The sequence below is a fragment of the Hyposmocoma kahamanoa genome, unplaced genomic scaffold (genome assembly GCF_003589595.1).
Source record: "Hyposmocoma kahamanoa isolate Upper Pololo Valley unplaced genomic scaffold, ASM358959v1 65, whole genome shotgun sequence".
Taxonomy (NCBI): domain Eukaryota; kingdom Metazoa; phylum Arthropoda; class Insecta; order Lepidoptera; family Cosmopterigidae; genus Hyposmocoma; species Hyposmocoma kahamanoa.
This window is the reverse complement of record NW_020653853.1, coordinates 4,761,243-4,778,011: the sequence shown is the minus strand read 5'-3', so window position 1 is coordinate 4,778,011 and position 16,769 is coordinate 4,761,243. Positions and strand designations below refer to the sequence as shown.

The 16,769-nt window shown below is 37.8% G+C and overlaps 1 protein-coding gene across 1 annotated transcript in view; it reads right to left on the bottom strand.

Moving 5' to 3' along the window:
- The window catches only part of LOC113231496 (dorsal root ganglia homeobox protein), a 149,959-nt gene that overhangs the window by 64,557 nt on the left and 68,633 nt on the right, over positions 1–16,769 (bottom strand). The window contains exons 6-8 of the mRNA XM_026465822.1: positions 3,101–3,214; positions 2,637–2,797; positions 851–958 (exon numbers count right to left, since the gene is read on the bottom strand). Coding sequence (XP_026321607.1) covers positions 851–958; positions 2,637–2,797; positions 3,101–3,214 — 383 coding nt within the window. The remainder of the gene's footprint in view (positions 1–850; positions 959–2,636; positions 2,798–3,100; positions 3,215–16,769) is intronic.

Below are 16,769 nucleotides of genomic sequence, written 5' to 3'. Positions count from 1 at the left end.
TAGTTTTAATATATTTAACTTTAAAAATCAGGAATATGATAATATAAGAGTTATCGAAATATTATGTCGAGAATTTGCTCATAAATAGTCAGCGCCAACGACGCGCGTCATCAACGCACTATACGCACCGCAGACGCACTGTAGTCGTGCGCATTTTGATTTTTAGTTTTGTTTGTTAATTTTAGTTAGTTTTTGAAATGAAGCAACTACATGAAATTCTAAGTGTAAACTCCAGTGGAGTATATAATTCTTGCTTGCAACGTCGTCGTCGGCGCGTATAAAATACGCCTTGTGCCTAGACTCTAAGTGTATTATTTTATGGTTAGTTAGTTTAGTGGTAGGGATTTCAAAACGGTATTTTTATATACTTAAATCTTTAACATTTATTGAACTTAACTAACTTTATTTTTATGTTTTTACTTCCACCAACCAACCAACCAAGCACTTCATAAAATAAAAATGCAATAAAAATGGCAACATTGTTTGTCAAACTGACATTATAAGGGGTTACTTTGTTACTCCAGTTAAAAAATAATTTTAGTAAAGGTTTAATCTCGGTTAAGGTTTTCAAAATGGCCACCTTAAACATATAATATAAAGATTACTCGCGAAAAAAATATTCGTTTATAAAATACGAAAAATATCAGAATATTAAACTATTGAAGAAAAATTACGATATCAGATTTGGCAGTATGGTCAATTACTCGCCTTAGCCAGTCCCTAAAGGACGAAAGATAGTCCTACTAAAATAATTATATAAACATTACATCAAATATAATAAACATAAGCACAGCTGCATAGAGTATTAATTTAATTTCGTTGCAGGTGTAAATAATATGAAGGTACTCACTGGTCGAAAGGTGAGAACAGATGATGAGGCGGCCGTTGTTCGACGGGGGCCTCTCTGGAGCCGGCACTGCCAACAGACGGCGCTGGCGAGGTACAACTCGGCTCCGATCTACAGCACCAGAATAACGATGAGACATGTACCTACAAACGCCTGTTCATACAACACAATTCCCATCGGCCTGTAACTAACTAGTACTCTACGGAAAATGTCGTGCTTTGCACCATTTGCTGCATTCCTTTTACATTGGCGTATCTTCGACAATCGCACGTCACTAAGACGTATTAATATCCGTAGGCGAGAGATAAAGAACATCATCATCAACCCATTTACTGGGCACGGGTCTCTTCTCAGGCGAGGGTTTAGGCCATTGTCCGCCACCCTCGCGCTGGCCTAATGCGGTAAAGCTGATGGTAAATTTCAAATTAAATTTTGCACATAAATGCCGAAAAATGAAGAGGTGCGAGTCTGGATTTGAGCCCACAGCCTCCGTTTGACAGAGAGGCGGCAGATCAAATCATTAAGTTACCACGGCTTTTCTAGGTGAGAAGTAAAGAACCTTCAGTGTCAAATAGTAATTTTTACTACAGAGCGTTAGTGACGATGCTGACCTCCATCATCGTCATCCCACCTTTTCATCATACTTTTTTCTGGTTCCTGGCCACTTATTTTTGAATCATTCTCGAATGTTCCCTTTCCTTCACTATTCTTACTTTCTATCCGTTGTCAATACCATCAAAATTCTTGAAACGAGAGGACGTGCCCATAAATCACAAATCACCTTCATTTTGTTAAAATTCACGTAAAATTATATGCGTTGTTAGTAAAGATTAATAAAGCTAGGCTACATGTTTTAAAGAGAATGAGAGCCTTAATTAGGCATTTAAAATCAATGTTCAGATCAAACACAGTATCTTAAATAAAAAACAAACGAAGATATGACTATTGTCTTTCACCGCAGGGTCATTTTTAGCACTCAACAGCAATTTTTGTAAAAACACCTTAAATTTCAAAATATGTACTTGAAGGCCTCTTACGTACATCTGTAGTTATATACCTGTAAGACTCGAAAACCATCATAAAATGGAGCGTCAAGTTTTAAGGCTGGTGGTTTACTGAAAATTTCCCTAATTATAGGTTATAAACAATGTGATATGTAAAATACCCAGATATGTAAATCTATGATGATAATCGTTTTGATAACAACAAACGTCTTTTAAAAAGAACAAAAGATATCAACGAATTCATCATTGTGAAATTCACGTTTACGTGTGAAAGATGACCTTCATTCTAAAGTCTATTAATTGTTTAGTCGGACTAAATATGAAAATAGGACATAAGATTATGTAGTATGTTTTGGTCCCACCAGGGTTCGCTTTTGACAAACCCCTTTCGCTTTCTATACCGGATCAGTCTCTTCATACGTGCTGGTTTATACTTGGTGGTTTTAACCGAGTCTTTTTAAGGACATCCCCAATCTGATCAAGATATGTACGTCTAGGTCTACTCTCCCTACACCTCCATCCACATTCACTCTTTATCTTGTGCTGTCATTCAAATTTGGACTTTAGGAAATAATATTGTTTTCTGTTTTTGGCAAGCCTAAATAAATTAGCGTATTCATAACTAGGTACTTATTACTGTCTACCATACCATCTCATGTTTCCGAACAATGCCTGCAACTGGCGCCGCTGCCATATTGTAAAACTGGAGTTGGAGACAAATACCTGCTACACAGTCAGTTGTAGGCTTTTTCTTGAACAATACTAAAAAACATCATACAACAAACCTTTCCAACCTTGGAGACCGATTAGGTGAACGGCGACTAGGCGAACGGAGCGGCGAACGGCGTGGCGAGCCGGGGGTGACGGGCGGGGAAGCGCGAGGGGACGTCGCTGAGACGGGAGACCCCTCTCCTGAGCCCCGCGACATTCCGCATTCTGATGAGCCCTGGAATATAGACAGACTTTTAAGGATGTTCTCAATAGAGGTTGCTGCACAGGTTGAAAGTTGAAGAAACTTCAAAAATGTTAAGAAAGTTTTCCTAATATGTTTCAACAATTCTGCAAAATTAGTTAACAATATAAATTTACTGAAAAGGAGAAAATAATAAAGTTCAATTCAATTCATGAAGTTATTTAAAATGGGGTAACAAATTTTGATATATTTCTGTGACACAAAGCTCTGTAGGAACCTTTCCGTTTTCAATTTTAAGATCAGACGACGACTCATTGGTTCACAATATTTACCGACCTTGTCATCACTGGGGTCCCTCTTCGTAAGGACTTCAGCGCCCTCCCTCTTCCTCTGTTCCTCTTTTAACCTCTCTGCTTTACGCCATTTCGCTCGCCGGTTTTGGAACCACACCTGATGAGACACGGATGGTGGTTTGGTAAATAGAATGTTTCTTGAAAATAGTACTTAACATCATGTAAGTAGCAGTAGATCTCCTTGTGAAAGATTTCGCCCAGGGAAGTACTGCCACCTTACCTATTTCTGCATTCAAGCAGAAATGTAAACATTACTGCATTCCGGTTTTGAAGGGTATGGTGAAATTACAGGCACATGGGACTTGTCAACTTATGTCTCAGGGTGTCGGGCGCAGTGGCAGTGCCCCTCAGATCTTTGCGATTTAAAGCTCTGACTGGCATTGCACCTGTTATGGACAGGCTTGTAGCTTACCATCAGGCGCACGACTTGTTCGTCCCGTCACTTGATGTTATAAAAAAAGTATATAGCGTTCAAAACTGGAGTTCACAAAGTGACAGAATATACCTTAACCTACGGCTGCATATATGGAGTGTCACATGTGGAATGTCCAGCATAACCACCTATAAATCACAATTACTTTTAAGCCACTTGTCATAACCCCCAAACCATTACTCGTAACACATTACGACCATAATCCGCTGTCAACACCACTACACGCAAATACCCCATCATTGCCACCCCAAACATTACAGATCATGGGTACTTGTATCTAACCAGTATCACTTGAACTCTGAAACCTTAATACTACTACGCTACGGAAGCTCATCGCAAATTGACCCTCCTAACCAGCATACCATAAGGGGTGTCAATACAACAAAACCATAATGACCTATCATGGCGTATAATTTCTATGCTTTGAAAGGCCTTTCATTTCTGGTCCTATCTAATGCGACTAGCCCAAAATGAGCTTAGATTGTACGGAAACGTAGAAGAGCTATAGGGCGCAGTAAAGTGGAGGTGGTAAGCTGGTTAGCCAAACAAGCTAAGAGGGCCACATTTGCTGTGCAATTTTCGCAATTTACTTTTAATAAGCCTTCTGACGGGAGTGCTATGAAATCTTCTGGTGATTATGAGCGCGCAGACGCGAAATTATATTTATTTTAAGCTTTTGTAGGTTTTAAAAAAAAGAATATTATAAAAACAGGTATACCTTTTTTATCAGTACATACCCTGAAAAAATATATTTACATGACTAGGTAAGTAATTAATTTTTAGAAATTAAAAACAAAAATTATTATCACGGAAGAATAAATAAATAAACAACATCACTTTAGCTGCTCTGATCCCAAAGTAAGTAACTAAAGCACTTGTGTTATGGAAATCGGAAACTATGACGACACCACTAACACCCAGACTAGAGGCAATATAGAAGATTTGGTGCTATATTGACCCGTTTGGGGATCGAACCTGGGACCTCTGAGATGGCGACACCATGAAAATGGTTACAGGTCACACGACCACGAAAGTCGTCAAGAATATAATAATAATGATCCTGATTTTGTAGGCATGGTCGATGAATGAACAGTCTAATCAATTTGGAGGCAATCAGAGGGCGATATAATAAAGATAATCGTCAATGATTGGTGTCTACTAAATCTAAAGTTCCGCGTGTCTCTTCTACATTCTTCCAGCTTCATAATCTTTGCCACCTCGGAGGTCGGGTACCTCACGTCGTAAGCTAATTCGGTTAAAACAATAATCCCTTAATCCGGCCTAATAGTTATCTCAGGGAGGAATTAATATTTCATCGCACCCTGAATACACCCCTAATAATATGCCATCTTTATTGTCAAGGGTGTTGTGGGGGCTTAGTTCTTTTGAAAGTTGAGCTTTGTAAAGAATCGTTAAAAAAATTGTTTTGTGGGAGTAGCCTATATTGCCTTGGTCTCCGTAAGTGCTTTACACACATTGCACCTCTTCTCCCTTACTGCTATATCTGACATTTTTATCCTAATTGAGTGAAAGGTACGATATTTCATACATGTACGATACAGAGCTTTCGTTTGCGAATATCCTTTATTAATCATCGTCCATCTTCCTTTTTTTATATATAATATCAAGTGACGGGTTGAACAAGTCGTGTGCCTGGTGTGCGTTGCAGTACCACTCAGAGTTTTAAATCGCAAAGATCTGAGGGGTACTGCCCACTGCGCCTGTCACCCTAAGACGTAAGTTGATAAGTCGTCAAGTTGCCAAGTTGAATCTTTTTGACCCCTAACACGTTTAAGTATATACATTAATTTAATTTTCATTGTTTTATTAGTTTTATTAGCTTCATTGACTTGTATTTGTCCGGCAACAAAATTTCAACCCCCACCCCCCCAAACAGACAGTTTTTTTTAATATTAACAGTTTAAAATTATTAAATAAAAAATCTACGAGATATTGATGGCTTTTTCCTATTCAGAAATTATAATTCATTGTTGTCTTTGATCCGAGGATGGCATGCTCGCGATCGCCTTTCGGATTGTCGTACTACGAAATCGATTTTTTATATTTTTCCAAATTTTTTGCGTCGCACCCTCCTCTCTCTTATCTCTTTATATAAACCGTTGGATAGCTCTTCGAGAGCCCTCTCCCACGACAGCTCGCCTGTAATTTCTACCGTCCACTAACTTAAGCGCGGCTAAGTGATAAATGGTCAAATATCCGTTTTAAAAAGCAAAAGACAGCACAAAGTTCTCTTTTAAAAACTAACTGTTTTTTTACATTTTGTTTTGTTTATTTACAAATTAGACAACGTGTTCAACTTATTAGAACCTTCTCTAACGATGCATAGCTGAAATATCATTAAACAATTTCAATATTCTAAAACTGGGTTATGGTTTCGTATGATATCTCAAACAATTATTTTGTCACTGTCACCAGCACCTTAAGAGCGTTTGTGCACTACGTCCGATTCGCATCAGTTCCGAATCGGAAAAGTGACGGTCCGAAATATCACAGGGATAATTTTATCTCTAGGTGTACAAGCGATATTCGTATTTTCTTGGATTCGTACTTAGTGCACAAGCGACATCCGAAATGGGTCCGAGTTTTCGACATTTGTTTAGTCTCGGATTCCGAACGAATACTTTTACTTTAAAGCAACAACGCAGCAATGATGCTTGGCGGCAGAAATAGGCAAGGTAGCAATACTTCCCTGGACGAACTCTTTCATCTCGACGAGCTCTAATAAAACTCTCCTTTTTTATATATAAATATAATTCGTAGTCTTGGTATAATATATGATGGCCGGTAGGCACATCTGATCATTATGTCAAAAGTGCTTTTATCACATAAACGTTGTAAAAATAATAGAAAGTACATGAAACAAATTAAAGGCGTACCGTTTAACTGAGTCGGTTCCTGAGGTAACAGCTATGTCGCGCTGTACACGTGATAATTTCAACAAGGTTTTTTGACGATATTCAAAAGCAAGATAATAGAAAAAAGTGCTTACGAAATTAGTCAATTGTTATGTGAAACGATAAAATAAAACATTTCATTGACAATTGAAATGGATAGATAAGACATTTGGCACTTAATTTTTTTTGTATATAATATAAGAGACACACGCTTGGCCACAATCACACCTGATGTTAAGCGACGATGTGACCGACGATGGGACACGTTTGCCTAACAAATGCCTATTTACTCTAACTTTGAATAGCCCCAAATTGTACTTTCTGAGAAACGTAGATAATGTAGAGTATTTCATTCCTTTACCGTACGCATCAGAAAGGAGGAAGCAAAGTGCTTAGTGCGAATAGGTGGTATATCAACGCTATAAGGATGGAGGGTTCCGGACCTTATAGTCGACCGAAGGAGGAACGGTGAGGGTGGAAGTAAATTGAAAAGTTCTTGCGTACACTCCCCGAAATGTATCCGATAGAAAACCGACAAGCAGGCTACTTTTTTGCGATGGTCGAGATTTTGTAACTTCGACTTCAAAAGGAATTGTTGTTAATAAGACTCTTTACTTTTCGCTCCAACGAGTCCAGCTAACTGGTAATGGGCAGAGTCGTCCGAAAGGTGGCAGCAGTACTCCACATACGATCGAACTTGTGCTCTAAACAGACTTAAAAGCTGTTGAGTTCACTTGAAAATTGATCACCACCCTATGCCTGCAAAACTTCCGCTAGAGGTCTTTACAACAATTCTGACGACACGATACTTACATTTACCAGTTACATATTTCTAAAAAGAAAAACGCTGTGATTGGGAATCTTACGTCTTGTGAGGCCGTTGAAAATATTATTACTACACAAAATTAAAAAACAGATGTATAAAAGACAATCTTTTTTACATCCACTTCCTAAGAGCCGTTGTAGAACGGACGCAAGAACATTTATTTAAATTTAATAATGGAAGGATGCTGAAATCGGGATGTTAGACTGCCTATCCACCAGAGATGTGCGACGTAGCGACGCGGTGTGCGAGAAAAAAATCCACCAACAGGATTACTTCATTTTCCTAGCCTCGCTAGCGCAGCTCCGGTGGAAAAAGGTCAGCGGAGCTAAGTATTTGTAAATACAAAATAGCGAGAGATGTGTACGAGGAATGTGTGCGAGGGATGTGGGCGAGGAATGTATGCAAAACGGTGCAGGAAACTAGAGCTACTGAAAGTATGACACTAACTGACACTGACACATCGCCACCGCTCACCCCACCACACCGTACCCCGCCCTCGAATAGCTGAAAAGAATCCGTAAAGCAGCCTCGCACCGCGCCCCTGCACATCCTCTCACCGCCTAGATACCTCGCTCAGCTTTGGTGGAAAACATCCCACCGTTCCACAGCGCCGCTACACATCTTCGCACCGCCTCGCTACCTCGCACTTCTCTTGTGGAAAGGCAGCCTTATGGTCATAGTTTTTAATGTGAAACGTCTACGTTGACCGGCTTCATTCGCTACGGTTATCGAACTGTTTCGTCACATTACGATCCTATTTCTATCATAGTCCTTACTAACAGTAAAGTCGACGCATAATAGCGTTGAGGATTCTCTTTGTGTGCAAGGAACGGCGGTCAGTAGCCAGCCGCCGGTAGCTTGCATATCTTCTCAATCAATGGCGTTTAAAGGCTATGTTTTTATTTCACACTAAATATTTTCACAAAAAAAGGATCAATGAAACAAGGAACGGCGCTTACAAACAAAAATGTTTTGGAGTTGAGAAGGCTTCAAGCTTCCTGATAGTACGTTTCTCTATGGTTTTAAAGAGAATGATTTCTTAAATTATTTTAACCTGAAATTTATTTTAAACCTGTGTTAAAAACTAAATATCAAAAATCATCAAAATTATCTAAAACAATACAATTGAACAATATAATATATAATACAATATAATATTGCTAATAACGTGAGTTTAATATAACAAAAACACTATACTTATTATATCTCAATCGTTACAAATTCAAAGCAAAGCTGTTAAGGGGTGTGCACACTGGGGGTGCGGTAATTACCCATTATTTACCAAGTGTTTGCTTTGTTGTGCGAAGCATTGAGTCTGCACTCCGGCTAAACAGTTACAAATACACTCAACATAGACCTAAGAATATTTCAAATTACATATAAAGGAGCGAGTATTGACTTTTGTGCGGTACTTACCAACTGACAAATTGGGAAGTGAACTTTTAAATGTTTGTGATTTACAGCAATTAATGACTTTATTACAATTGATGTTTCAAATACATTATTGTCCTACATTGATAGGTTGAGTAATAAAGCGGTTAGGTTAGCAGCAAGTCACAGCGACATTATACCATTCAAAAAATAAAAATTCTTCAATTCTTGATGATATCCTTTATAAACACGTATTTTGGACCTATTTCTTAGTGCTCAATGGGAAAAAAATTGTATTTAGCTTGAGGTCATTTTTTAAAATAAATTTATTGTAATGTATTTACATTACTGTTGCCAAAATTTTGAATGTGTAATAATTTGTATTTTATAAAAGTAACATAAATTCGCTAGTTGTACCACAATCTGCACTCTTTTCAGTTACTATTGTTTTAAGTACATTTAACATTTCATTCTTTTTTTTTCGATACCAAGCGATGGCCTGGTGGGTGACACGCATCTCCATAGCAGTTGTAGTGTCACTCTGAGCTTTAAATATCAGGGATATGGCTACTGCGCCCATAGCCTGAGACGTAAATTCACCAGCTTCAGTGGTTCTAATATTGTCCCCATTTTAAGAAATTGACTAGTAATACGCAGTCCAGTTAGGAAGTTTGTGGTCCTTATTTTATAGTAGCACACGCGTTGTTTAATGCAGTATGAAGTGGTAATGGTTCTGTAGCGGGTGGTCGCGCATAATTGCCTCTTTTGTATTCTCTTACTCGAATACAATGTAATAAATGTTGCAGAATTCATGACATTGCTTTTGGGGTGCTTTGTTTTTAAAGTTGTTTGTATTTTTATAGGCCACTAGATGTAAATGTTTTTTTTTATTTCAGTGGCGTTTGTTACGCCGCCTTAGCGGCTCTAGACACATTGGTTGAATCATGGGGTCCACCTAATATTTTGAAATGATTCTCATACTTCAGAAACTTTTGCTGGTATAGGCGTAACAACTCATGAAAGTTTTATCGTAATCCGATGAGTAATCAAATCAAAACATTCATTTATTATAAAATATAGGTCTCATAGTAGCAGTAGAGCTACTTGTAAAAGTGTTCGTTCAGGGAACTACTGCCACCTTGTCCATTTCTGCCGCCAAGCAGAAACGTAAACATAACGTACTGACACTGCATCTGTTATGGACAGACGTGTCGCTTACCACCAGGCGCACGACTAGTCACTTCACTTTATATAAGAAAAAAAGGTTTTTTTATAATTACACCAATACATTCCGAATCATATTAGAAATTGCGAAAATTGTCTAGAATTTACAATTATTAAATTACTTCAATGATATAAACATTCTACAATATTGGAAATTTGTTATAGAATAAAATAATTTATTTCATTATTATCAATATCACAATATTAAAATATAATGTCAGGAAATACTATGATCATCGCTTATTTAAACAATAGTAATTAATAGCAAATGAAACTATTTTTCCGGAATTAAACTATTCTAATTTCGATTGTTAATTAAAAATAAATTGAACTTAATAAAAATTCATTCAATAAAATCATTTGTAAAACTTAATGTAGCGTAAATTGAAATGTTTTCTTTGTAAAAGTAAAAATAAGGTATTTAATTAATAACTATTGTAACTATAGTGAAAAATAGGGTGGTTTGCATTAACATCAGACATAACTGGTTGAAGACTGGATCACCTCAGTCAACAGTGACCATGGGACCTTTAAAGGGCTCGAAACGTCGGTTTGTTTGAAAAAACAAATATACGCGATTTAAATACGGAAAAATAGTTTCCTTTCCTATGTGTCACAATCGCGAAAACCTAAGAACTCAATAATAATTAATATAAAATAAAGTATAAATATAAATAAGCACAAAATATCGTCGAAACACCGAAATACAACGACGTCAAATAAAAATAAAATAACAATTTACATTTTATTTGTTTTTATTTTTTATTTTGAAACTAGACAGACTCATATGTCCACTTGCAATAAAGTATGTCTTAAACCAATGCTTGCAATGAAAAAGACACTCTTAATACATTGTTTCAAGAGTGTCTTATAAAACATTGGTTTAAGAAGTACTAAAGTTTAATGTAAGTGAACAGTAGACTTCTTAGGTTTTTGGTATTACTACACATTGGAAATAAAACTATTTTTTCGGTTCTTTATCCACTTGCGTGGGCCAAATAACGGATGGAAGGTGATATTGGTGAAACGAAAAAACGTAACTAAGACCTCTCAGTATAACTAAATGAGAAGCTTTTAAGTTTTAGACTTGGAAAACTCCAGTTGAAACATACAAAATCAAATTATAAACATCCCACACTCAACACGTTCCAAACTTTCCTCAACTCGTGTCATTAAATTAAAATTTCGCTTGAAAACAAATTCCCGTTGGCAAAGTGCGACTCTACGTCAACTCGCCACTTGGCGTACACATTAAAAGTATTAAAACTCTAAGTAAAAACCTTTCACCTGCTTTAGAGTTAAAAGTTAGACGTATAATTACGTCAGTGAGCGCTAATGTTTTAAAACACTTCATATATGAGAGTTATAAGGAATTTGCGAACCGTGAAAATGTTTAAGAAAACAGGAACACTTTACGAAGGGGGACGTATGACTAAGGAGCTTTACATGAAGATGAAATGCTGAGTAAATGTATTGAAATCGACTGTCAGATCGTGTTTTAAGAGACGTGAAGTTATTCATAATAAAAATTTAATAACAACAAGAAAGATTACTTATTTAAAATTCTGTAACATTTCCAAAGTCTCGTGGTATTTTTCAAAACTGTTGTTCAAAACAGTATTGAAGAGCTAGTGTGCTCTTTAACGCCGCAAGAATCCACCTGTATGTGCCGGAATCCACCTGTATGTGCCGGAATCCACCGATGTGCGCCGGAATCTGCCTGAATGCGCTGGGAACTTTTCGACCGCGTAGTCGCCAGTAGAACAGAATCAATTTCGAGCGGTGGCATGTCAGCGAATCACGCGGCATTCCAGCTGACTCTGAGGTACGCTCGCGGTATCGTAATGGATATCCTTCATCAGTGTGCGCTGGATCCTCATTGATGCTATCTTCTGCCGGTTTGTGCTGGTTTGACTCTAAAGTCAAGGCACACTTTCACCGTTTTGTTCATACAAAAAAATACGATTAATGTGTTACATAAACATAGCTCATCTTTTTTTGTATAAGAAAATAAATGCGCATTTGACCTCCATCTCACTTGATGGAAAGCGACAATGGGGCTGACGACGTAGCATGCACACTTAAATAATGACTATCTCGCCTTGAAAAAACCCAAGTTACAGCATTCAGAGAACAAGTCTGCAGTCAGGGCATTCCACTCCATAGCCGTTCGCCATATAAATGTGGAAGCGAAACGCTTCGCGAGAATCTTTGGAATATCCACAATGTAGGTGTGGAACCCCAGCCTACATCTAGTCCCACGATGATGGAAAGCGGAAGGCGAAATTAAGTGATGTAATTTCATCACGACCTCTCCGTGATATATCCTGTAGAATACTGATAAGCAAGCAACTTTATGGCGGCAGCAACTCACTTTCTGTCACGTCGACATTGCGACGCTCCTATAATATCCAATCGTGGTTTTTGTATGAAAAAACTTTCGAGCATAGTCCATTAGTAAGCTTTGTCCATTATCCCTGTTTACCAACCAGAGTACAGCGGGCATTCGGGCTAAGCCCCCCGCCAGTGATAAGCCTTCACGGGTATCTCTGGTGTACCCGGACTTGGGTATTGACTCGCTGGGGTTTGTGGTGAGCTGCAGCGACGGACACGTTCGGCTGCCCCGGTGGTGTGTGGCCGTGGCGTATGTCTCGTGCGCAACTAGCGCATTTTAGTAGCTGTCTAGACGAGGGCCTAAGGCGAGGAGACGCGCGGGTCACGTAAGTTCCCCGTTAAGTCGGAAGCTGTATCCGGACTTGGTCTGCACTGCACTAGCCTGGAAAGCTAGTACAGCTAGCTAGCTATCCTCCAGTATGAGTTAGATGTCCTCCAGTCCCTCCAGCCGCTTAGGTTATTGGGAACTGCTACAGCGCCGCCACATATATGGTATAGTAGTGGATGGCTTAGCGGTGGCAACAGCTACTTGTGCAATGCGCAGCGAGAAGTGAGCGTGCCTACAGCTCCGGTACCTATCTGGAACATAAGGAGGGTACGTGCACCCCAGGCACTAGCCTCTTGAGAACCGGATGAAGTCAATGACAACGGTCTGTTACAATCCGGTACACAGACTGATCTGGGGTCAGAACCTCAACTTAAAAGGTTCATGTGCACGCACAGGTTATAGTGCCCTTCTCGTATACATCATGGGTCGGTAAGGAGGGTCACTATAATCAAAAAATCAGAAAGATATGAAAGAAAGAAAGATATCGGGCTGTCCATTAGTGCGTCTTGTCGTATAAGTTCCAAAATCAATACTCTAATATAATATTAGATGAGAGGCTAACCCGAGTTCCGGCAAGTTTTTCATCTCGTGATTAGGGGCAAATTATCTCGCGTCCCTCACTCTGCCACACCGTCTCGCGCCTTTGGAATTGTGTAAATCTTATCTGATCCTCACCAAGATCTCGAACTTTCTCAGCATCAAACTGGATAAAGAAAGAGTAGCTAAGAAAGTACAGTTATTTGTTATATCTACCCAAAATGCGTTTATGCCTCTAGAATTCTAGATTCCGCGTAGCGATCTGGTGTATTTCTTTATTTAAGTGTTTGATTATAGACCAGTACATTTTGCTGGTATGTCTATATCACACAGTGTTGAAATTTATTCCGTTTGTTTTAGTTCACTTTTTGAGCGCTAATTCACTCGTTCGTAGCCAGTTGTCGAACATGTTTTTGAAGACATATTACCAGATACAGCGAAAATAACATCTTCTGGTAATATGTTCCAATTATGCACCACTGTAATAAATAAACTTGAAAAAGATTTATGCAACATTGACCTTAGACTTGTATTGTATTTGGAGACACAACTCATATTATCTAAAACACAGTTTGGTTTTAGATCCAAATTATCGACATCTGACGCTGTGCATCACCTTACGGATTTGTTGCAAGGGAACTTGACAAGGGTAATAAAACAGTGGGTATATTTCTGGACCTAGCGAAAGATTTTGATACAATTTATATACCCATCCTATTGCAGAAGCTTGAATACCTAGGTATAAGAGGGATACAGCTAAAATTACTTGCAGATTATCTGGAGAACCGCTCCAAATGTGTCAAAATAGGTGACGTTTTCAGTTCTGATCTCAAGAGTACTGCATTTGGAATTCCCCAATGAAGTATTTTAGGCCCTACTCTGTTTCTGATCTACATTAATGACCTTTGTAATCGAGAATTAGATGGTGGGAAGATCATATCCTATGCCGATGGTACTGCTCTGCTTTTTTCTGCTACAACTCTGATAAGGAAGTCTATGAGTGTGCTCAGCGAGGATTCAATGTCGGAAATAACTGGCTCCAGCAACATTTATTAACACTAAACACGGATAAAACTAGTTTTATGCAGTTCTATATGCGAAAACCAAAGTCTGTTATAACTAACACACAACTTTATGTTCACCATTGTAAGGAGACTACTAACAACCTGTGCAAGTGTCCAGACATTGCTGTTACTAACATGGTAAAGTATTTAGGTGTCATAATAGATGATAACCTCTCTTTTAAGCACTATATCAAAGCACTAAGCGGTCGAATTCGTAAGCTAATGTATGTGTTTAAAAAGCTACGCGCTTTTACTGATTTTAAAATAATCAGGCAAGTTTATTATGCCACATGTCAATCGATTATTACATATTGCATTACATCTTTGGGTGGTATTGCTAAAACTTCATTACTGACCATTGAGAGAGCCCAGCGAGCGGTTCTAATGGTTTCTACCTTCCGCCCTTTCCTTTACCCCACTAACCTTCTTTATAAGCGTGTAAGGTACTAACTGTAAGGCAATAATTTATTAAGTCCACAGTTTTCAAACAGCACATTACACTCCCATATAGTACTGAAAACACTAACAAATGACGGAAAGATATTGTTTGCCCCAAAATTGCATCATCAAAACGTTTTTATTTCCAGATTTTTTGTGTTTCTTGGGCCAATTTTGTACAATAAATTAAACGCCAAACTGGCCATATATCATTTTTGTTACATAAAGGTTAAGAAAACTCTCCAAGAATTCCTTCAAAATATGTCCTACGATGACACAGAGAATTTATTAATTATCCCAAAATAAATGTTGTCAAATTTAAGCGTAATAGGTATATGATTTGCATTTCATTGTTTAATTTTTTTTGTTTATATTTCAATCATCATATATTCACCTGTATAATTAGTATTTTTTACCTGAAACACAAGATTCTCCTAGTTCAGGTATATGAGTTATATTTTACATTTATTCGCATAATTAGTCTTTAGTTATTCATTTGTACAATACGTTATTACAACAATTTTATTATTATTATCACTGTTGCTGAAAAATTGCGTGCAGTATTTTTCAAATATTATTAGTTCCGAGAAGGCCCGTGATTTTTTAAAGGGAAAGTCCACGTTCTTCTTTAGTTTACCTAAATTAACTTCTTCAATTCCGATCACTGGTAAGGACATAAGGGAAGGCCCCTAAGTCCCATCTATCTCTAACCGAAACATAAATCATTTTATTTAATATACACTGGTTGACAGTCAAGCTGAATATGCTTTTGTAGTTTGGAACCAAGACTTGGAGTCAGTACAACGGGCTTTCACACAACACCTCGCCTTTCTTTCGCGGGAAATTTCGTATAGGTGTCCGTATGACCAACGTTAGCTGTTTTTACGTTGAGTTCATTGCGAGGTCGCCGTAAGTTGCATGATGTACTATTTTTGCACAAATGTATTAACGGAACCTTGAACAGCGAGGAGTTGCTTCCCCGTATTTTCACTTTTGGCTTCGTATAACTAATCCCGACAGCCCATCACTCGGTTGTTCCATGCACCGATTTGTAGAACCAATGATGTCAAACATGCCCTGTGTCTCGTACTTATAATTGAACTAAATGGTGCTATACCTAATCTAGACATATTTTTTGATTCCATTTCAAAGTTTGTACTTAGTTTTCGTTTTAAAATACATGTTTGCGAGGATACCCGATTGATTGTGTTTTTGTTATTCTTTTAATTCTTTAGCTTCTAGCAGTTAATCATTGAATGTTGTGTACGTCTGTGATTGGGTTGTGTATCGGAGTTTGTTCTTTTTAGTTTTAAGTTGTTTGAATGTATTAATAGACTTTCTGTTGGTGTACCTTTTGAAAATAAATAAGTAAATAAATAGTAATGACGCACACCCTCATAGCCCGTCTCTAGGGGAACCCCAAACTCACGAAGTGCACTTGTCACCGACGTGTGGCGCAATCTGGTGTCAGTTAACGTGACTTAGAATCGCCGATGTATAACACCCAACGGCCAAAACTCCTCCTTTATGAAGGTGGAAACTTATTATAATATTTCGTTTATAATAAGTTTCCACGTTCCAAAGGTTTCCCCAAGCACATATATACAAAACCTGCGTGTAATTTCTTTTATTCAATAAAGATATAACAAGTTAATAAAAAATAATAAATTAATAAATTGTTAGGTACAAATAAATAACAAATTTATTAACATAATACCTCTATAGTATAACTAGGTGTCATTAGATGATACAAATAAGAGAAGGGGTTGTTCTCGAGGGTGTGACCTCACACGCGTATAGAATTGCGCCCCCAATGCCACCACATTAATTGTAAAATGATTGCTATAGGTAGCCGTGTCGAAATTACCTATATATAAAGTATACCAATCTCAAATGAATAGATTTCTGAAGGAATAAGGATATATTTTGTTTAAAGAATTTGAAAAGTTGAAGCGAATCCTTAACCGACTACAAAAAAAGAGGAGTTCCCCAATTCGACTGTATTTTTTTGTGTGTACGTTACGCTATTATTCCGACAATTGTAAACCGATTTCTTTGATTATATTTTTGTTAGAAAGAAAGTACCACTAGTGGTCCTATTCAAATCTAAAGAAAATATTCC